This window comes from Mauremys reevesii, linkage group 7 (genome assembly GCF_016161935.1).
Source record: "Mauremys reevesii isolate NIE-2019 linkage group 7, ASM1616193v1, whole genome shotgun sequence".
Taxonomy (NCBI): Eukaryota; Metazoa; Chordata; order Testudines; family Geoemydidae; genus Mauremys; species Mauremys reevesii.
Window position 1 is genome coordinate 84,535,345 of NC_052629.1, and position 23,825 is coordinate 84,559,169.

The 23,825-nt window shown below is 38.2% G+C and overlaps 2 protein-coding genes and 1 long non-coding RNA gene across 20 annotated transcripts in view; 1 reads left to right on the forward strand and 2 right to left on the reverse strand.

Annotated features, from left to right (window-relative positions):
* Positions 1-10,890, forward strand: part of PRKCD (protein kinase C delta) — a 124,822-nt gene extending 113,932 nt beyond the window's left edge. For all 5 annotated transcript variants that reach the window (XM_039480914.1, XM_039480912.1, XM_039480911.1 and 2 more), the window contains exons 14-18: positions 1,209-1,271; positions 5,205-5,343; positions 7,716-7,904; positions 8,537-8,665; positions 10,361-10,890. In XM_039480914.1, the coding sequence (XP_039336848.1) occupies positions 1,209-1,271; positions 5,205-5,343; positions 7,716-7,904; positions 8,537-8,665; positions 10,361-10,519 (679 nt within the window). In that variant the 3' untranslated portion in view covers positions 10,520-10,890. The remainder of the gene's footprint in view (positions 1-1,208; positions 1,272-5,204; positions 5,344-7,715; positions 7,905-8,536; positions 8,666-10,360) is intronic.
* Positions 222-12,968, reverse strand: LOC120368643. Of its 3 annotated transcripts, XR_005582707.1 has the most exons (4): positions 12,824-12,968; positions 12,537-12,722; positions 3,235-3,349; positions 222-779 (listed from the first exon to the last, which is right to left on the reverse strand). It is a non-coding gene; the product is annotated as an uncharacterized LOC120368643 (long non-coding RNA). The 3 variants fall into 3 exon arrangements; XR_005582705.1 differs by lacking the exon at positions 3,235-3,349 and having other exon boundaries at positions 223-779; XR_005582706.1 differs by lacking the exon at positions 222-779 and having other exon boundaries at positions 2,804-3,349.
* A 3,103-nt stretch (positions 12,969-16,071) lies between these two features.
* Positions 16,072-23,825, reverse strand: part of PFKFB4 (6-phosphofructo-2-kinase/fructose-2,6-biphosphatase 4) — a 128,042-nt gene continuing 120,288 nt past the window's right edge. For all 12 annotated transcript variants that reach the window (XM_039547964.1, XM_039547957.1, XM_039547960.1 and 9 more), the window contains one exon: positions 16,072-18,935. Coding sequence is in view for 2 of the 12 variants with exons in the window: in XM_039547955.1 (XP_039403889.1) it covers positions 18,876-18,935 (60 nt within the window). In the remaining 10 variants the exon portion in view is untranslated. The remainder of the gene's footprint in view (positions 18,936-23,825) is intronic.

The following is a 23,825-nucleotide window of genomic DNA, read 5'->3' on the forward strand; positions in this document are numbered from 1 at the left end:
TTTTACTCAAACAGTAGGTTAGAGTGCAGGATATCTCTTTCCACAGTATTTTTTTCAGAAGCTCTGGATTGGTTGCCAGATGCATCTTGTTCCAGGAATGAGAACAAGTTGGCAGTTAGGTTTTAAAATTATTCAGTCGAGTTCTTCACAAAAGGGAGGGGACATGGGAAGCTTGAAGGGATCCTTTTATTCTCTTCCTCCTCCTTTCAAATATTCCATGTTAGACTGGCACATCCTCCTTTTAGGACCACCAGAGGGAGCCACATAGATGAGAGACAGCTCCCTCCTGAGTGTACTGCTAGGATCTGAGTTTGATCTGACTCCAGTTTCCCCAAACAGCAGTGAGCCCTCCCAACAAACTTTACAGGAGGCCACTTTCATTAAAATCCCCAAATTGCCTACAGTTCTGTTTCATCTGTCTTACAAGACCAATCTCTATTACACCATAGCCTCTTGTGTAACATCTTAAGGCTGGTTTTCTCTGTAATTTAAACTAAAGTTCATCAGAGATGGTCTTGCCATTCAAAATCTAAGTAAAATTCAACAAAAATCCCATTACACAGATATTTTGGTGAATGCTGAAGGAAGGTGTTTAGCTTTGTTCAGCTCGACTTTTATTTCACTGACTTCTTTTATAGTCAGGTTTACTATTGAAAGATGGGGTGTAGCGTTCTCTTGCATGAAGAAATCCATCCATTTTAAGGTGATCCCGTGAGATTCCTGGTACTCTGACCTTTTATTCTTTACTGTTGCCTCTTGGAGCTCAGCTATACCCCTCTCTGCAAGTGTGTAAAGGAAGATTAAAGGTTAGATCAGGGAGAATGTTCCATGGTGGAAGAAAAGAAAGTTGCTATCTTCCATAATGTTTGGAGTTGTGTGTATAGAACTGAATAGCAGTGTTATAACAAAAACCTTGTAGCTTTCAGGCCACATTCCTTGGAAAGAGATGAGGGATTAATTTTAACTGCAATTTTATTACATACAGTAATCCACCCGAAATAGTATTAAACACTGCATTATGTCCATATTGCAAGCTATACAAGGTGATTATGCAAAAATGAAATATATGGGATTCCCCCCCCCATCATTAAATTATGTAAACTTGCAGTACTATTCGTCGTTCATTAAAAAAAACTTTTTCTTAGTTGCATTCACACTGTAGTAAATGTCTAAGCAAGCCAGTTTGAAGTGTTGTTACTCTATTTCAGGTTTTATGGAGCTGAAATAGTATGCGGTTTACAATTTCTTCACAGCAAAGGCATTATTTATAGGTGAGTGGTGATCGCCTCTGATACGGGGCCCATAACACTTGGTATATTTCTTGTGATGTATTAGTGGATTCTGTGATTAACCTACAACCAGGACATATACAAGAAAAAGTTCTTTATTAAACATTTGATTTTACTCCAAGGGTATTAAGATGCAATTCAGCAAGTACTTGAGATGAATCTATAATTGTTTTCTTGTGTTTTCTCCTTGGCAACAAGTATAATGAAATATTATTTATATTACACAGAAGTGTCTTTGTTTCCCATTAGTTATCGCCAAGCACAGTACTCAGACTGAGATAGTTTGACTTTATGTTAGTGGTGATGGAGATTTAGAGGTCCCATGAGGCTGTGTTTAGCTCTCTGCTGCTGCCTTCTCTAGGAAATAAGGAGAGAGACACTGCTTCCTGGGCTGTAACTTCAGGTCAGAAATGAGCTTGCAGATGTCCACATTCTTCACACTGTGCTGTGTTTAGAACTTGTGGGCTACATTCTGATCTCAAGTGCAGTTGAGTAAATATGGTGTAACTCCATTTCCTGGTGCTGCTGAGCTCAAACTGTCAGCCTTTGCTACCTCTTACTTTTATGTTTCAATAAGGGAAAGCGGTAAGACTTAAGTTACTATGTAATATCCTGGTTCAGCATATATGTACACTTGCCCACATTTAGTAGTGGACCTAGGAAAAAGAAGACTAGCTGTATGCTGTGGTGCTGGTGCTAGTTATTGTTAAGGGTAGTTAGCATGAGCAACTCCACTTTGTAAGTTTCCCTATTTTGTATCCATCATTAACTAAAAGTGAGCACATCACATACATGGCTCCCAAGGGCAGCATTAAAGAAAGATAAAGTCAGAAACAGGAAAGAGGATAGGAACACAGCTGTAAGAACATAATTAAGGAAAAATTCTAGTATGCAAGGTAACAGCTGGACTGTGCACTAGCCAGCAGGAGGACAGTGATTAACTGTAATAGGCTAAAGATAAGAAAATGGCTTGTTTATTGGTTAAGGCTTCCGATTCACAAGGGTGGCATGCACTCCTAAAAGGTATATAATTTCTATGTAATCTGTAGCCTGGGTCTCTCCCTGACTAGCAGGGGGACACCACATTCGAACGTTGTTTGAACCTTGCACAATAAAACTTCGTTATTTGGACACACTGTAAATATTTGGTTTTTGTGCCTCAGCCTAGAAACGAACAGTGCGTGGCCTACAGGTATAATTCGCAACATTATGCAAGTCAGCAGTTCTGAAAACACTAGCCTTTATGTGCTAAATTTGAAGGGTGGGGATGGGCCCTCTTTTTTTAAAGAGGCAGAGGGGAGAAAATGTTCCACTGCATGTTTCCTGTGGATATTTGGGTTGCATCTCCTGTATACATCCATCAACTACTAGCAAATTTCTGAAAGTGGGTGCTGCTCAAGGCAGCCCACACTGCATCTTCACTGAGGGGCTGTAATGTGCAGGTGGCATGGGAGAAGACCCCAAGACACTTGACAATCAAATGAAAAACCTTTGTTTAACAGCCTAAGGATTTATCTATATGAAGCCATCTATCAGCAAAACAAATGGTGGAAACACACTCTTATTCTAGAAGATGTGCCCCCACCTGAAAGGGAGTTCTGTTAGTAAATTTTCCCATGTAGACGAGCCCATAAAATCACTACAAACTTAACATTTGTGATGCTGGAATGAACACATTCCAGGTGAATTGTCAACGGTTATTTGATTTTACTGGAGTAAACTAAATCATTTAAATGAGAATAATGACATTTGTCTATGTATCAACAGCTATAATCCAATGGGACATGTAGGGGGTCATGTCCAATCTTGGAGAGAGGATTAACGGTGCAGCCTGTCACACCATGTGCTTCTGGAGTGGTCAGGGACAGTTCTGACATTTGTTTCATATCTTGAGCAGTAGATCACCCTCTCTTGACAATCTTAGCAGCTGCTTTTAGGAACTCACCAAGGAAGAAAAAAAATCCCAGTCATCTTGTGAAACATCTGCTCTAATCATGTCTGTATAGGTCAGTAGCAGGGTTGTTGGCAGCTGTTCAGTCTGCCTTTCTTGGTATGTGTTGCTGCACACAAAAAAATGCATAATACTTCAAAGAAGGGAATGTAACTGCTTTTCCTGCAGACTTGGAGATACTGCATCAATAATGTTCACACCATTAAATGATTTAACAAGACTTCAGCAAAACACTGTGAACACAGTGTTTAACATTAATTTACTGTGGTCACTGTGAAGTGTAGTGCAATCCCCTGCTGCTATACTTGTACTGTCATCTGTGACTAGATGCCAAGTTGGTTGGCCTTTGGATGAAATCTCATTCTGGTCATGCCAAACTTACAAAAACAAAATTTAGTACAAATGAATCCAAGTGAGTTTCTAGACACACAGAACATTGCCCTAAGAGACTTCAAAGCAAGTATCTAGGATTATAGAACAGAATTAGCAATAATGCTGTGGTCTATAATCTTCACAACTAAACAAAACTAGGCTGACATTTCAGCTACATCTAAATCATGAAGTGTTCAGGTATTTGAGCAATAGCTCTGACATATCCTATTTCAATTGGCAGTATACAAGTGATGACAAGGTAGTTGGAACTATTTTTTAACCCAGAAAGAAAATAACTGAAGGCAAGAATTCGACTTTCACAGGGAGCTGTGTTCCCAAGTCATCTAACCACTTTTGAAAATCCCAGCCAGAAATAAGAATCCTTGCACTTGCTACAAAATGGAAATGTAGACTCCAAATTGAGCTGCTGACAAGCAGAAGACAAGTCGTTTCTGTGGTTCATTAGTGTCCCATGAATTTCCACAGAGGATACCAATACATGAAATTAGTGATTAGCCTTGTTCAATTTTTCAAAGATATTCTGTACAAATGCCATCTTTGCAACATGGGTAGGGAAGAGTTTGGATTTTTCAGTTACCCATTGTGCAGGCATCTGTTCAATGGCAATAGTCTCTCAGGTGAAATAACTTCAGAACAGTTGTTGGAAGGTACACGTTGCTGTCCCAAAATCCTCAGACACTTTGCCTATGATTTTTTCCCTTCACGCTATGGCGGGGACCCTTGCAAAATATTTGTGAGCCAGTTGTAAAAGGTAGCTGTTTTCAGGTCTTTTAGTTCTTACACATTGTGAGTTATTAATTCCCGATACTTACTAAGTAATTCTGTACCAAACATTTAACTTCTTCCCTTTAGCCACCAATGAAAACAGGGACCAGGAGAGACTGTCCTGAACATAAGTCTATTTCCTTCTAGGTAATAATAATATCACAGTGGATTTTGGCAAAAGGCAAACATGGTAAGGATAGAAAAATAGATTATAGTAATTTACCATGTGCTTACAGGGAAAGGGGAGAACTCAGTTATAACAGATGCAAGTAATGGTAGCAGTGCTGCACCTAGCCATAGCTCCTGTGGTTATGCTTGCAGAAACTTCAGTTTTACCTAGCTCACTTCTTGGGTATTGTCTTAATGTGGAAATAGTTAAAACATGGAGGGGGAGGAGAGGGGACACAAAACATTGTCTTTTGGATTCACATTTACAGCTGGGTGAAAAAATTTTCTGCGAAGACTGCAGATATGGCAACACTGAAATTTGCGTAGATCTTGGTGAATTATTATAGTAAAAATCAAGACATTTAAGTTTCCTGAAATATAAATGAAAACTTTTCTCTGATTTGCTGAAAGTTTTGGAAATAAATTTTCGGTTCCACCCAAATAAAAAAAACCTGTTGTTTGCCCAGATCTACTAACAATATAAATAACTTGCACTGAGACATATGGGAAAAACCTACTTATTTTAGTCATTATATTCACCTGGTGAGAGGCCGTTTAACCTTTCCTGGCAGTAATGTGTGTCACTTGTTTTCAACAAAGTAGTATACTGACTTTTTTTTTTTAATCTTTCCATCTAGAGACCTCAAACTGGACAATGTGATGCTTGATAAAGAAGGCCACATCAAAATAGCTGACTTCGGGATGTGCAAAGAGAATGTGGTTGGAGAGAACAGAGCAAGCACTTTCTGTGGTACCCCAGACTACATAGCACCTGAGGTAAGCACAGAACCAGTCAAGTACTTTGCTCTTCTAAGTTCTGATAATGGTAATGTGGAATTTGCTTAGAAAGCCTCCGTTGGCACTCACCAACATGTAATTATCTTTCCTTTCACAGAATTTACTTTTAAAAATATTTATTCCTAAATGCTAGAAATCCAATTAGAACAAGATTAATCCAGATGCTGTCCTAAAAATACTGCAGAACTCTAAAGCATGCATTGGGTTATTGAAATATCAATTCATTTTTTATATTAAATCTATCCAGCTAGTGAAGTTTTAAGCTGCCATTATCCCTTCTGCTTTATTGCCCAATGAACACTGGTATAATTCCACTGTGGTGCTTCTCCATGATTGTGAGGCACCTTGCCACTTACCTGCCCTTAGTGTAAGGAAGTCTTGTCTCTGTCTGCTGTGGATCAGCTCCCGAAAATCATTACCCTCTGGCAACAGAAGCACTGCCTTCTAGGCCTCCTACTCTCTGTACAGGTAGTGATAGGCCCATCCCATCCAGAGTGTCCCTCAGGAATGCTCAGCCTCTGTTCCCCTGAACACTCACAGAACTTAGATCTGCTCTTCCCAAAGGAATAGTACACACCAAGTTGTAAGATTCCTCAGGATCAACACTTTTCATGAGTGCTGTGGGTGAAGCAAACAACCTTAGGTTTACTATCAAACAGAGGAGGTTCACATGACAGAAAGTGAGAATACTAGAAAAATGGTTACATATAAAACAAAATCAATGCACTTTCTAGAGACGAAAACTTAATTACAAGGCATTCCCCTATTTCCTACAAGATAGTTTACCTCATGTCCTGTCCCCAGCATTTTCAAGTCGAGTGACTAAGACCCCCATCTCATAAGGACAAGCTTGCTAGCAGCTTGGCCGCACAGATGGAAAGAATGAGGATATACCTCCCTGTCCCATAGTTATACCACCAAAAGTTCATTGTCCTTTTTATAAAATGCTAGTTCATGTCTTCCTATGTATTTCCTCTCTGAAGATTTCACAATCCTTCCTGAGCACTGACCTCAGACAGTAAATGGAGGGCCAGTATGAACCATATGATACTTATTTTACAGTGTAAGCAGACATTTTGTTCCTGAAAGAAAACCTGCTTTTTCTGTGTGGTGACCAGGCGCTAGTCACAGACCTTAACATAATTTTCTCTCTGTGTGTATACACAAACACACACACACACCTCCTTACACACAAGTTGCAATGATTATGTGACATAGAATCTGAGTCGTGTAAGGTCTCTAATGAAAGCCTAAGTCCATAAGGGACCATTGTGATCATCTAGTCTGACCTTCTGCATAACACATGCTGTAGAACTTCCCCAAAATAATTCCTAGAGCAGATCTTTTAGAAAAACATCCATTGTGAGTGATGGAGAATCCACCACAAACCTTGGTAGTTTGTTCCAATGGTTAATTACTCTCGCCATTAAAAATGTACACCTTATTTCCAGTCCGAATGTGTCTAGCTTCAACTTCCAGCCATTGGATTGTTATACCTTTCTTTGAAAAATTCAGAGCTGGTCTTTGCTGACTCCTTCTCCCACATCATGAAATTCAAAATGAAACCAGCTTGTAGGTATAAAACATTTTGATGTAGGGGGTTGGGGCAGACGAATGCTAAGTGACTTAACATAAGTCGCTTGCTTTTAAAAACTCACCTGTACTATAGTCCAGAGTGAGATAATTGAAATCCTAGTTACAGCTATGAGAGCTCCGTCACAGCAAACGTCCATTCGTTAGTAAATTATTTTCTTTGATCACAATCAATCTTGTTTCCTCCAGTCCTATAGTGTGACTTACACTAGTACAAGTGGGAAGAGAATTAAGTCCTCTGTCTTCTAAAGATTGAAAAACCAAGTTGTCAGGTGTCCAACAATATTTCTTCCTAGGAAATCCATGTTACAAGTGAACAACCAATATATTTACAAATCTGGACAAAAAATTTAGCTACACAATTTCCATATCCAGCTAGCTACAAGCTAAAGTGTAGCCATTTAAGTAGGACATAGTCACGTCAAAAGCTTACTTATTTTTTTCTTCTATGGCTTTTTGATTTATGAAGATTTTGCTGTTTGAAAATGCCTGTCATTCTTTTTTTTTTTGCTGTAGTTGACATGCAGGTCTACAGTGTGTATGAAAAGAAGCTGCAAATCCCTAATCAGTTTTTTACCAGTAATGCATTTATCTAAGCTGATTTATCTAACCTTTTAAGGTGTAGACTGGGATTTTGGACATGACCAACAAATTATTTTTAAGTCTTTGCGGACCTAGTTAAGTGAGCCTCTGGAGGTAGCATTTCCTTATTAGAATTTATGTTTCTCTCCCCTGCACATATCCTGTCATGGCAACAGATTCTTCAGGGCTTGAAGTACACATTTTCTGTGGATTGGTGGTCATTTGGAGTCTTGCTGTATGAGATGCTTATTGGACAATCTCCTTTCCATGGCGATGATGAGGATGAGTTGTTCGAGTCAATCCGAGTGGACACGCCTCACTACCCGCGGTGGATTACCAAGGAATCGAAGGACCTACTGGAGAAGGTAGGTGTTGGCTGTGACACAGTCAGTAGGTCCTACTGTTAAGTTTGTATTAAGGGAAGAGAAGCTGGCACTAACGTCCCAGGTTACCAAATTGCACTTTCAGTAAAGTATCACCTCATAATTTTAAACCTTTCATAGAAGTGCAATTATTAGGCAAGGAGTGAAAGATTTTTATTAAACTGAAACCAAAGCAGATTTAGCACTAAAGGCTAGTCTATACTATGTTAGAGGGGACAGGGAAACCCTTCAGGGTTGTCTGATCTGCAGTCACAGGGCATGCTCAGGTACTGGAACAGTGAAGCTGCAGGAACATGCGCTTCAGCCCAGGCTACTCCATGAGTAGTTAAACAGATGGGCTTTAATATAGGCTGTACAAGCCCATGCTGCCACAGCTAGCTTGATTCAAGTTAGCTAAGGTATGTCTACATGAACTGCAATCACTCTATGAAAACAAAGTATGTCTGCGCAGCAATCACACCGTCAATGGCTTACCTGTTCCCTTCCACAATACATATGATTCAATTCCCCTGTCTTTGTCAGTGCCCATGAACCAGCTAAAGCCCTGGGTTCCCTTTCCCACTGAGGAGATGTAAGGATTCAGAACTCAATCTTGTACACATTTTCTTTCAAAGCTCTTTGAAAGGGATCCAACAAAAAGACTAGGAATTACTGGGAACATCAAGGAGCATTCTTTCTTCAAAACCATCAACTGGACAGCATTAGAGAAGAGGGAGGTAGAGCCCCCTTTCAAACCAAAAGTGGTATGTATCATTCCAACACTTATTGTACTCTACATGGTTTTGCACTGTTCTCACAGGGTTGGTTACCCAGATGATTCATATTGACTATAAGAGCCAGAGCTGCTGCCATTCTGAGTTTCCCAATTCTCATTCCTGAAACTAGAGACAGGTGGTGACTTAAACAAAAACTGTTAGATAGTATGGCTATGAGGATGCCACTAATAAAGATGCTTGTTGAAGAAACAATATGATAAAAAAAGCTTGAAGGTTTCCTAACAGGAGGAAAGGAATGTGAACAGTCCATTAGTTGAAGCTGAATGGGGGAAATGAACGACAGGTGGATATAAGGATTTTTCAGTGAAAGAAATCAATGGAAAAATCTACAGCTGGTCCAACTAAGAGCATCCTGTACTTGCATGTTATCAAGCATAGTGTGGGATGCTCACATGATAAAAGATTATTAATAAACTCATAGTACCACTTAAGATGACACTTTATATATAGTTATTTTAAATTGTATATTCTACTATAAAGACTCAATCATTACCACGGCCACTCAGACCAAAAGAATCTGAACACTGATTGCATTTCTCAATATATGTTTAAAGATAACTTTCACTATAATCGTTCCTGACATTCCTAATCCACATATAAATGTATGGTATCTTCCGTGGGCATATGGAAAGCACTTAATTTAGCACCATATGCTGCTTTCCTGTAATGGAACAGTAGCCAAAACCCTATCTAATACCAGTCTAGGAAATGCAAGTGTTCCACACCACCTCAAATCAGTTTTCTTTTAATATCTAGGGAAGAAAGGATTTCTATCTCCATCATATGCACAGTTTAACTGTTAAGTTCTTTGAGCAGAGCCAAGGATAGGCACCTGTCAATTTTATTGATTATGTTAAATTGGCTAGTAGTCATTCTCAATTGTAGCTTTTTCTTTGTTTGGTATTAACATGGCTCTTTTCCTCTACGTACACAGCAGAAGGAGCTATCTAAGTCTAGTGCTATTTGCACTAATTATTACTTAACTCCCCCAGGGAGGAGATATTTCTAGCAATACCACTTTTTAAAAAGCACATCTTAGAATGTGTCTAACCCTCTTAGTGATAGTCATGGAATTTTTCGGTTGACTGAGAATGAACAACTCAACAGATGAGTGTTCTGGTTTTGTCCACTGGGATCATGTTAGCTAATATCTCCATCTGCTAGCACAGTGGTAAGATCATTAGTTAAAACAGTAACGGATAGGCCAACAACTATGACATCTTTGACTAAAATGAACTGCCATTTTCTTTTGAAATGCTGGATGTGTTCATCTACCTCAAAGTGAGCGTCCCACAAAGTAAACGTAGAAAGATTGACACTATCAGCTTTCAAGAACATTGTCTACAGACTTCTAAACTTTTCATGCTGCTACACAGCATTACTTAACTTCCTTCTCACTAGTCTGGCTCAAGTTTTCATCAGTAAAGTAGTGTAATTTAATACTCTTCCAATGATTAGAACTACTGGGTGATAACTCAAATATGCTAAGGTAATGCTCTGTGGGGATTCAAGATCTTACATATAGTAAATGAAGCATTTTAATGTTGTGCTCACTGTTACGGGTTTTTTAAACTTTTTCTCTTTAGCAAATCTGATTGCTTTTCTGCACAGCTTCAGCCTAAAGAAGTCACTAACTATTTCTACCCTCTTTGTTTAACACAGAAATCGGCAAGTGACTACAACAACTTTGACCGAGAGTTTCTGAGTGAGAAGGCACGGTTATCTTACAGTGACAAAAACTTGATTGAATCTATGGATCAGTCTGCATTTGCTGGATTCTCTTTTATTAACCCTAAGTTTGAACAGATCCTGGCTAAATAGTCTCTGAACATTTGGGGTTAAACATTGTAAACAGAGGCTTCCAAACGCTAAGTGACATGTGGTCCAACAATGTTGTCTCTATACTTTTCCTTCAAAATAATATACAGTAGCATGAAAAATTTCTTACTGCTGATTAACTGGCAGTGGTTTTTTGCATGGTCAGGTTTAAGAATCGTGTGCATTAATTGGGAAACTGTAAATTTTGTGTTTGGTTACTTAAATGTAATTATATATGTATATGCTGTATATTTTGCTCTGGAAACAAGACATTAGAAAAGATTGTCATATTTTAAATATGGTTGAGGCCCTTTTATTCATCTTCAGTAAAATAATTTGAAGTTATATTAAACTTTTTGTGATTTTAGCAACTACACTTTTCTCTCCAAAATGACTCTCATTTACTCTCAATCTATTGTAAAAGGTAAATTGCTTTTTAAATCAGGGACATTTCTATAATCTCAAAGCTTTTCTTAAGGATACTCTACCCAACACTATAAAAAGAGTGAGGAGTACTTCTGGCACATTTGACAATAACAAATTTATTTGTGCATAAACTTTCATAAGCTAAAACCCACTTAATCAGAGGCATGCAGTTGAAAATACAGTAGGAAGATTATACACACACACACACACACACAGAGGACATGAAAAAATGGGTGTTGCCATACTAACTATAATGAGAGTAATCAGTTACTCTTGGGCTGTTATCAGCAGGAGAAAAAACTTTTGTGATTATAATCAGGATGGCCCATTTCCAACAGTTGACAAGAAGGTGTGAGTAACAGTAGGGGTGAAAAAAATTGTCATGGGGAAATAGGTTTTACTTTGTGTAATGACCCATCCACTCCCAGTCTGCAAATTAATTCCAATTCTGCAGTTTCTCGTTGGAGCCTGTTTTTGAAGTTTTTTTTCCTTGGAGTATTGCGATTTTGAGGTCTGTAATCGAGTGACCAGGGAGATTGAAGTGTTCTCCGACTGGTTTTTGAATGTTATAATTCTTGACGTCTGATTTGTGTCCATTTATTCTTTTACATAGAGACTGTTCCGTTTGGCCAATGCACATGGCAGAGGGGCATCTCCTGCTGATAATAGCCCACCTTAACTGATTACTCTTGTTATAGTTAGTATGGCAACACCTATGTTTTCATATCCTCTGTGTGTGTATATATCGTCCTACTGTATTTTCCATTGCATGCATGCAATGAAGTAGGCTTTAGCCCACGAAAGCTTATGCTCAAATAAAGTTGTTAGTCTCTAAGGTGCCACAAGGACTCCCACGTTCTTTTTGCTAGCACGGCTACCACTCTGAAACCTATACCCAACACTAGTTTCTCTTAGTGGCAGATGCTTGCCTGTTGGCTCATTCTGACCAAACAACTTTGCCTCATTACAAACTAATACTTTATTGTAAGACCCCATCCAATATTTTAAAAGTTTAAGAACTCATGTAACTATGGAGCCTCCAGAGTGTTCTGTGCCAAACAATTTCATACCACAGTTAAGTAACAAATGTGGTGTTGTCTGCAGCTGCAGATAAAACACTGGCTATTCTTTAAGTTTAGCCTCAATGTCCCTCTAGTTTTTGAAATACAAGAATGACTAAATACTGCTGAATTTAACTAATTTATCTCCTCCAACCAATATTACATCTCCCTTTCTATCCTGCATCATTACAATAGTTAAACTGCTACAACCTTCCACCAGCAATGTAACTCAAAAGGATGGGTTACATTAGGAAAAAATAAATTAGTTCCAATTAATTGTCTGACATCTTTTTTCCATGCGCTATGCTTCATTGGTTACTCTAAATATTTATTCTTGGCAAACATACGCATCAGATGTTCTGGCCCAAGTATCTGGCAACAACCCACTAGGAGTAAATTTTTTAGAGACTGAAGTACAAGTTTCCACTGCTAAAGTATTAAGTGCATTTATTAATAGATGTGAGCAATAAGATCACTGCCTCTTACAAAAAAGCCCTGGTTCAGCTATTATATGGAATATTGGGTCCACTTACCTGGCCTTTCAGAGATGGAACATTTCCGCTGAACTGCCAGACATGGTGCTGTTCCATATAATTCACCTGCTTTCAAACAGAACATCTGTAGCTCCATGTGTTTCAGCACAACTGATGTTAAAGCAAATCCATGCTTCCTTTTAGTAGGTTATAACCACATATGAACTTTTCACAGTTCAATAACATCTGCACATGGAGGGAAAGGATTCATCTGGGTTAAACCACTTTCATTACTACAAAACTAGTTCACACAGGTCTACTTCCAAGTAAATAGAAAGTTGACTTACTCAATGCACAACCTCTGATTTTGATCATAACCAACATTAACTATAGAGCTAGACATACACCACTCGCTCTACTGCATAAAATAACTAAGGTCCATAATATGCCACAGGCCCAAACTAGTGGATAGATCAAAAGATAATACTGAAGTGCTGCTGTTCTATAAGTGTATTGCATAACAGAGGGCCCTGATTTGCTAACCGGTACGAAAATTCCACAGCTATGTAACTGCCATTAGCCCAGCAAATAGTGCTACACAGCAAGAATAAAAACAGTTACTTACCAGATTGTCACAGAAGACAGCATAAGTGTGTGAGAGAGAGAACCATTAAGTGTAGGTGCTTCAGCATATTAGCCTAATGTCCATTAAGTTTAAAAAATCCTTTTCTGTAAATTTCATAATCAAAACTGCTCATTAATTCAACAATCAAATGTACCTAACTTTTAAATGACTACAAGCCACTATGCTGAGATCAAAAGGGAATCATTTCCTCCTTTGGATTTCTTTATCCAAGATGCACCAAAAAAATTGAGGGGGGTCCTCTAAGAATTTAGAATTAGGAACTATTGTTACTGAACATGAGAGTATCCTATTGAAAACCTTCCTGAGGTACTGTGATAAACTACAGAACTATGCTAAGAAAAGGCCAGTTAATTTCAGAAGAACTTTCTACTGAGTGCAGTGCTTAAACATGGAATAGTTGGCAGAAGATGAGTATGGTTCATTTAAATACAATAAAACCTTGCTATCTCTGGCAAACCCAGTGCAGAAAGATTTAAATTTTACAAAACAGTGAGTAAGCAGATAAAGAATTAATCACAAAATATACATTTGTTAATTTGACACGCATAGTTTTGTTAATTATAATACTTCACAGAACAGCAAAACCTGGAGTATGTCTGTTTACACTTGGGAGCTGGGGGCGTAAATTCCAGCTCAAGGTGACATACCTGCACTAGTGCTGATCAAGCAAGCATGCTTTAGAAAAAAGTGTAGCCACAGCAGTAGGAGGGGCTAGCTGCCCCAAGTACATATTTAGCAGCTCAAACTCATATGTACTTGGTGCTGCTAGCCCCTCCTGCTGCTACTACACTATTTTTGAGCCCACTAGCTTGGGTACGTCTCCTCAAGCTGGAATTTGCAGCTCCAGCTCAAAGCGCCGTAGCCTTGTACTACTGAAGCAGGAAGACTGCTCTGGCTTTTTAAGAGAGGCTCCACTGTAGACTCAATCATATAATACATTCTTGGTTTTGTTTTTATAAAAGCAGTGCTACTTTATAAAGCTGGGACCTACAGCTAGAGCTTCAGCGTTCTCATAATAAATTCAGGTTTCTCTAGGGAGACCCAGATTGGCGTTTTATTTCATATAGAAGGGTTTTCCTACACACTGGGGATTTGCCCTAATATCAGTGGCTTAAGTGCAAACCCTCAGTGTAGGCAGAACAAAAATATATGTAAAGGGCAATTTGTGGTTTCAAGCAGAGGTAACAGAACCATGGCTGCCAACCAATAGCTGAAAAGAGGGCAAATCACCAGAACAGAGAAGGCTTAGGTATGTTTTACCTGGCTACACTCTTGTTCTTTATATTTGAGATTGGTGTGTCTATGGATGCTTGATCCTTCTGCAACAGAATGGTAGAGATGCACCCTAAGATTAAAAGTAAGTTATTACAAATACAGTTTCAAATCAGGCTCTCGGCCTTCAAGCAGGGAAAATGTGTATCTGCTTTTACCAAGGAAAGAAGAAATTTTAAAATGTGTCAAAAGAAAATAGAATTCTAACTGGTTACATTTACCCATGCTCCTCTTTCAAAATATGAGATGACCCTGCTCTACAAAGCTCTCTTTTCTCGCACATCACTCTAATTGGTAGGAGATGCTGAAATGACTTGCTGGGAATGCCTGCCTCAGCCAATTGGTGTCACACGTGCACATCAATGTATCAGGAGGCTTAACAGACTACTTCATGCAAGGGGAGTTAACACCCTCCAACAAGTAACCAGACACTCATTGTGATCTTTATCTGCATCAGCATAATAAATACTTCAGATTTAAGTAGCAATACATCAAATATCTATAATGTATTAAGTGACAGTCTAATCCCCCATTGATAAATGGAACTGACTAAGGTGTTAGATCACTATCATCATCAGCCAATAATTAAATACAGAGATTTACAATCTTTATTACATACCTTCTTTCCTATAACCACTGTGCGTGAGAGCCACCTTGTGGAAGACAGTAGATTGCAGTTATTTTCTACCTCGTTCCCAAACTGGTCTGAAGAGATGACTGGGCACAAGGGCTGGTGTTCTTAGTTCCAGCTGCTGCTAAGTGTCCATACAATTCACTGTACAGAGGAGCCCCAAGGCCTTTAAAAAAATGGCACCTGAAAATGAGTTACCTCTAATAAAGAGAATGCTACTACATTTGAGGAGAAGAGGGTATAGCAATTGCTGTTGTAAATAATACACCACCAAGAGGGACTAAAGTTAGTAGTGCTCAGTACTTTCCAAAGAGGAGGTGTGAATGGGAGAGGTGTCCAGAACACAGTAAGCTGTGCTTCCTGATATGAACAAGTTTGAGAGCCCCTAGTCTAGACAAATGACCACTGGTAAGTTTTTCCTTCTCATAAACTGCAACAGAAATAGAAAAAGCATTACTGACACTACTGCATCTCAATGCAGTCTAGCTTATTTATACATGCATAATGAACTATTTAAATCCAAATGCTACAGCAGATTAACATTTTACTTACTAATTTTCAGCTACTGGTACTGAAGACAATCAGGTAGATGAGAATTAATCATTTAAAAAAAAGAAACCAATGTTGTCCTGTTTTAGAATGTCACAGATCCTAAACATTTAGAATGACAAAACATAACATTTAATTCACAAAGCCTCAATTTACAATCATAATTTCACATGAATTTTGACTTCCTCTTCTATTTTAAATCTGAACTATTGCTTTTCTTCGCTATTGCAGAAGATTTTTGCCAACCTGAGCAGATCTCAGCTTCTGTCACACATTGTAGGTAGTATATCTCACCTCTTTTTTCAGCAGATAATGAAATGAACTTAACCTTTACTCTCACACTTCTCTCTATCTGAGATACATGTTGTAAAAAGTATTTCACAGCCTTCCACAATGGACAAATTCATAAAGTGTGTTGACCTGAGGAGATATTTACACAACTCTACATGTTACTGTAGCATAGCTGGTCTAAGGGGACAAGGAAAGAAACACAAATCTTGTGTTTTAACATTTGATCTTTATTACTTGGCTGAAAGATCACATGAGATTCATTTTGCCTAGAATATTAAATTGAAGACCAGTCATGTCAGAAAGGTTAGTTTAATCCCATCCAATCACGGCAACATAAAACAAACATACTAGACCATGCTTAGAAGTTAACCCTTCTGGATGATGACTCGCTTTTCCGAAACAGATGGGAATATGTATATAGCTTTTAGATAGTAATGAGTAATTCTTGCAATATATTTCCAGAACTCTCAATTTTTACAGGAGACATGGGGGTGATCATTTACTTATTTTTACATTCTAGTATTTTCCTTTTACTAACTAAGATACATACAGTCAATGACATTATTTGTAAATTAAAATAGAATTGACAGCTTCAGATTCTCTTTTTTATTTTCAAGTACTGACATACAATTCATTCACACTTGTATACGGTGATTTTTTACTATACATCCATCCTGCAAATGAGAAACTGCTCTGATCACAGTATATTTAAAAGCAGTCTATAAAAATATCTACTATACATAAAACATTTAGCCATATAGAATTGTACAGCACCTCTGAAAGTTCTGAGATTAAAAACTCATATAAGGAAACATTTCCCTTTTATAACCATGCTTCCTTTGCCAGGACGAAGCTCAAAACTACAGTAGTCCAAACTCTATCTTGGTAAACCTCTGCTTTTCAAAGCACATTAAGAAGATAATATTTGGGAATTTGCCTTGGATAACTATGGATAAAAGTTGGCTTCCTCAATTTACCATCATTAAACATACATAATCCCTACTGCAGGTTGTGTGGCCCAGATCCAGAGGAAACAGGGCACCTTAGAGGACAGGGCTGTTCTTCTGAACTATGAACAAATCAGAAGGGAAACCACTATATAGCATCTCTTCCCTCTCCAATATAAGAATCTTTAGGGTTTGTTTTGCTGTGCGTCAATAAATGTCTTAGCAGTGCTTTGTGCTATAACATTAGACAATAACTATTAATACAGCTAAATAAATATATACTTTTAAATGCATATTACTGGATTACAGACAAAAAGCTTTTGATGCTAAGGTTCCAAGCAAGTGTTTTTGATATCCTATGTATTCGTTTTCTGAAATGAAATCTAGCTATATGGCTTACTTCCAGTACACTGACTATATTGCTAAGACTAGCTTAATAAAACAAATCACAACAGCAGCACATAGTAGAGTCCCCTGCCCTGCATTAAAAAAAAACAACAAAAAACAATTTAGTCTTTGCCTGCAAGCTACTTTGATAGAACTCAATTCTCTACACTGAAATTCAACTAAATGTATTAACGGATAAATGCAAAAGTTGGATTATACATAATACAGACATCAAAAAGATACTCCAATAACTAATGGGCAGCTTTCTTCATTTCATTAACAATTAGGTGTTGCTAGCTAAATTCTATCAGCCAACACCACATGTATACTACATATATATATATATTTGCTTGGAACAATGAAGGTAGTGAGTGGCCTAGACATGCATAGAAAATTCTATTACTTTTTAGCATTGGACATAAATGCACTTGCAATTTCACAGGATTTTAAAAACAAAATATAGAGATGAAATTTAAAAAAAATCAACTTCCAAATTCACTCAAGAGTTTTTGTACTTACACAATTCTTAGGAGGCTAAAATCCTATTTTAACATTCTCCTCTATTGACTTAATGCTCCCACATAAAAAACCTTATACTTTTAGGGTGAAATTAACTCTATTAGAGCCCATTTAGGGTTTACATTGAAGTTTTCCTGCATTCAAGTGATGTATTTGGTCTTTTGAGGGCCCACTGAATGGGAGTATATTTCACCCTGAATGTGGAAGTTGTGTTCTCTCTTGGAAAGGTTGCTTAACCTGGACAGTACAGATATTCTGAAGGATATCTGTCATCTTACCGTTTATAATCTCTTTCTAGGATATATAGACTATTAGCAAGCTAGCTATCTGGCTAAAAACCATCCTTCCATAACGATCAACTGTATAACAGTGCACCCCCACACCATGGTACAAAATGCCATTATGCACGGAGAAGATAAAGGAACTGACTGTGACAGCAAAGCCTCTCTCACTGTCAATATAACATAATATATAATATCAAATATTTTTTCTTGGCAAAGGGGAAAGCATCCCCATTTCAAAAGACACACATACATGGTGCTTTGCAACTCCTGAACTATGCTCAAACATAGATGGGATGGAAAAAAAGAGAATTTGAGAAACCTTTTCAGAGCAAGCCTCCAATATGAAGTGCTTTTGTATCAAATGGAGCCTACAGAACATTAAATGCAGAATTTCACATGTATTCAAAAAATATATATATACACACTAAAAAAGAAGTTATCTAATTCTAGGAAGTCATTCACAGTAAAAATAAGAGGTACTCTTAGAAAAGCCATTATTGAAAAAAGTAAAAGTTCAGTTAAAACTTGACAGTAAGCTGACGAGCAATTAACAATCTTGCATGAGCCACAGGTGAAGCATAAAAACAGCTGAAAAACTGCATATTCACAGAAGAAAAATTTATAGCAACTTCACTGGGTTTCCCATAAATATTTCCAGTCTTGCACATTTCCATTTTCAGCATTAAGTGTCCTCCAGAATTGTGGGTTTTCCCACAAGTCATTGAATCACATTCTAAAAGCCTTACAGTCAAAGGGAGTGTGTGCATGTGACACTGCTTGACCTCCTTGGATGTCTTTTCCAGTCTCATGTACCTGAGCTATTTCCTTAGTGCTTCTGTAGCAGGCAGGGGATATTGTCATGGTCCACGGGAGTTATAGATGATTAGGTACTGTCCTCAAGGCTTCCTCTCTCGAGCGATCCACACCTACATTCTGCAAGCCAAAGACAGAAAGGGGATTTAAGCAAAGTTTCTTCCTGCTTTGCTGTAGGTTTTTACTCAGTCTATGGCACATCACAAAGGGCAAAAGACAGACAAAATTTGCTTTTCTTACACAGAACCTTGGACACTCATTTTCTCAGAAGACTTAATAAAATGAGACATAAGGCCCAGCCTACACCTACACCCGCCAGTATATAGAGTTCAAAAACCATGATTAAAACTTCATGCCAGCTATTAAATTCTCTACAAAGCCAGCTCTCTAGAACCAGATCATAGGCCTCCTTTGCTGCCAATAAAAAAGCATCAGTTAGGACATCCATTATGCCAGCTGTTAAAACACTCTCGTACTGTCCACTGAGCATGTGTCTTATTAAGTTTATCTTTAAAGATGTGGTTCCTTGTCCACACTGTGCGTTATGTCCGTTTAGCTGGAACTGCACTCTTTGGACGAGCATAACCTCAGATACAGTCTTGCAAAGACTCCATAGGAAAATGAGGTAGCACTATGCACTTAGCAATAACTGTCACACACCTCTGGCCCTGCTTGACTAAGATGGGGAACATGGGTCAGGTCCCCGAGTAATTCACTTACTCGTCCCCAAAATAGTATCTGTTCAGATTTCTAGTTTTATTAGCTAATAGCAGATTTTATATTAACTGAAATTGAGTGAATTCATTTTTACTGGTTTCTGCAGTCTTAGAGAAAGTGTTTTTCCATTGACTATCTTCCCTGGTCTCATAAAACCAAAAACACTTACATTCAAGGTTATTTGCTGGATAAGCAAAATGTAAATAAAACTGAAGGGTCTATTCTCCCCTCCCCACAAGCATACAATTATTGTTAGGGCATACAGATATTATTACTCATATTATGGGGATAGGTGCCAGTGGTTGGCATTTAGATGTGATTTTAAAACCACTTTTTCTACTCTCTGACTGCAATACTGTCCCCAAAGCTGTTTGGATAGCATATGAAGTTTCTATACCACTAGTTTCACTCGGAAACCATATAAATTTTAACGGAGAAGTAACAAGTCTACAGAACTTGGGGAAGAAGATGGCTGCAGAAAAGTTTTGCACGTGTAGGGTTCTCTACTGCAGAGCCCTTTCTTTCAACCACTAACAAGTGGAAACCCCAGCTGCAAAGACCAATGTCGTCACAGGAAAGACTCCCACTGGCTTTGCATCAGGCCCATTATCAACGGGTGGAAGCTATAGCATCTATTGCTGACTTTGCCACAGACTATCTCCCTGTTCTGTGTTTTAACCACAAAACCACTCTCCTACTATAAACATTGTAAACTACCTTTACTGAAAATTCTGTCTGAATTTGCTTTTATTACTGCACCTCAGATTTTCATGAATTGCACAAATTTCACCAGAAACCGCCCCCCTGCAATCTTTCTATGTAGTCTCAAAAGATATTTGAACTTCTTTTCTGATTTTGTTTTGGTCTAAAGGGCAACGAGGGGGCAAAGCTATTGCAGTACAACTATTAAATAATAAGAGCTGTCACTTCTAGTAAATTTATCAAGCTCCTCCTCTACAGCACACATCCAGACAATGACTTGATTTAATAAAAAAATAAAGTGAGTTGGAAAATTGACCTTGGGTTGATAAGTTGCTTTATTATACTTAATGGGTTACTATCAAGTGACTGGAAAACAATTCATTTTCAAAAATACGTTTAAACATGTTTCAGGGTTCTACACCCGCCAATATGACCAACAACCACAACTGCTAGTCAATTTTTGTGATTTTATACTCATATTTGCCTTTAAAAAAATATTCTTGCTGATCTGTAAAAACCTACATTAATAAGAAGACATAAAATGACTTATACATAGCGGAAATGGCGGAACTGACTATACATAGAGTGCAGTCAAAAGTGCACACAGAAAAGTAATTGAAAAAACAGAGAAATCCGTTTTTTCCTCTACCCTATTTCAGTGACAGAAATCTAGCTCTTACTTGTGAAAACGGTATGTAGAAAAAAAGCCTGTGATTTTTCTTAAGTTGAGAGCACCCCCACTTCTTTTTTAAAACCTCTCTATTTTAATTCATTCCCTTTATTTCAAATCAGCATTGGATTGACACAGAGATTATTTTCTCACACACTCTGAAATAGCTAAGGTTTCTGAAAAGACTAACGTTGGAGCACAGGTGAGCTGTTGCAGGCTTTTTGACCTCCAGGCAGTGAATCTGTTCCTCTGCCCAGCAGAGAATCAAGAGCAGAACCACCTTTCATTTCAGTAAAATTGGGTAACGGTCCTGTTCCTGGAAGACGTTTCAGTACGTAATACCATCTTAAAACTGAGGAAGACAATGTGTGAGAAAGTGATAAGTGAGGATTGTTAGCTCACTGACTCTTCTTGCTGAAACAGTAAACAAGGAGAACCTGAACAGTTTACAGTCTAATCAGAGATGTGCCAGTAGGCTCAAGGGACTAGTTCCAATAATGTTATTAAAACTAGGTTAAGACCTCAGACTAGGGCAACGTATCTTACAGGAGATCTGAGTCTTGTGAGAGAATTATGGAAACATCACTCTGTGAAAGTTATGTTACTGGCAAGCCTGAAACCAAACCTTGAAACCTACACTGCCATCAACTAAGCTCATATGGAATCCCTCCAGAGGAAATTCAAGAGGTCATTCTGATGACACTGAAAGATGAGTTTTCTCTGGGCAGGCAGCAAATTCTGAATGTCTTTCAAACTCTTAATGGGATCAGGGGGTTCCAGGAGTTGAAGTGAGCCTTTATGATCTTTTCAGAGACTCCTTTTTCTTGAGGCAATAATCTCTTGTGCAACAACCCAGCAGAGGCCAAATTCTGGAGAGAAGAGTGACTGCCCTGTTTTTGGGAGAGACTACAAGGGATTTGGAGTCAACGCCTGTCTATGGATATTTGGCCTTTAGCAAGCCAATCTTTGAATGGCCACAAAGGAGCAATGTTGATGGTATTTGTTCAATCTGCCCATATTTTTCAGAATAATTTGTGCAACACTTGGATCAAAATGACACATCCACCAGGCTCTTGGGACTAAGTTATTGAAGGGTTGTCTATGTGGGCTGCCTGAGAGCCCCAGTATTGGCTGCACTATATGGAAGGCTGGGCATTTGCTGTTGATTCAAAGAGATGGAAGGCAAGAAGCCAAATTCCAGGAAATCTCAGGGAAAATAAGAGGAGATCAAGAAGTTGTTGGAGTAGACTATATGCCATAATAGATGGAGGCCTCAGAGAAAAAAGAGGGAGACCTCTCTATCAGAAAGAGTGCAATGAGGGAGAAAGGATTTGGGAAGGGAGAGAAAGGATGGCGTAGCTACATTGTCTGGTAATGAGAAGTTCTGGCCATAGTCCTAAGTCTTCTAGGGATTCATCTCAGATACCTATGGCAACCATGTCTGTGAGAGTAGATGGAACCAGGATGGGAGAGCGCTTTATAGTGTTTTTTTACTGGCAGGAACTGTGCAGCTCTTGAGACTGCCAACATGGGCTCTCCAGGATACCCTTGGCTTGCAAGAAAAACAATTCCGGAAGGAATGAAGTAGGGAGGACAGTATTTTTCAGAAAGCAGCCAGACAAGGAGTTGTTAAATACACTGAATGCAGACACGGCTAGTTTACCACACACAAAAAATAAAAATAAAAAACACCAGACTCCGTTTGTGAAAAGCATTCACATCCAAAACCCAAAAGCTAAAATACATAAAAATAAATGAACAGATATTTTAAATCAGTGTATTGTAGCAGCTTAGGCACTATAACTAGCTGATTTCCCTTGGAGCTCTGTACAATCAGCCTGGGGTTAAAAATCCATTCTGTCCTCTACTAGGGTTTTCTCTAGTGCTACAATAACTGTAAGCGGTTATTGAACCACTTACTCCACTGCCATATCCAGGCAGTTATACAAACTGAAAAAGACCTCTTAGAACTACTTACTGACTCTTACTTATATCCTGCAGGTGTAGGTATTACAGACATCAGACAGCAGAAACAGCTTTAAGTTAACTTTGAATATATATTTACAATTGCATGGGATTCTCCTTAGTAATGGGCCACACACACTCCTCCTCATTTACTCACTATTTTATTACTTTTCCACATCTCTGGTTTACATAATTAACTTCCCTGCAAACCTCTCAAAGATACCCATGGCAGCAACAGGAACAGAACCCAGGTCACTTGACTCCCAGTCTAATGTCCTATCCAGTACTACATGCTAACACTTGAAACTTCAAATTCTATTCTTGGATTTTATCTGGAGGATAGATTATTTACAGGAGCCAGCTAGCTATCAATTAATCTCTATCACTATAGTATTTAGGAGCGCATAATGGGGTACATGACCTCAACAGTAATTATCAAAAAAAGCAAATAGTTAATTTCACCAAAATGCAAAATGTTTGTAAAAAATGTACAAGCTGGAGAAATAGACCTATTAACTGAACAAACGGTTTACACAACAAGGGATTTGTGCTATTCTTTTAGATGAAAAGCAATTGCTTAGAAAACAGCCTATTTTCTAAGATTCGATTCAATGAAAACAAAGCTGCCCCTGTTACTCGGACACTTCTAATTTATGTTAATTTGGTCTATATCCTCCAAAAAACAGCAAGGTCGTGCTGCTACTCAACTTTCAAATGAGCTACAATTTCTTTTTGTACAATGTGTAAAGGATTTTAGACACTAGCATGTTGCACTCTCTTGGTGAATAATTGCTTGACAATCAGTAGTAAACATGACATCTTTTACACAAACGTTCTATTAATGCTTCGGGAGGTGTGTGCACCCATTTTGGCCAGGACAACCTCCAATCAACCTTTTTTTTTATTTTATTTTTTTTTTTTTAAGTATAAGCTAAAATCTAGCTACAGGCTAATTT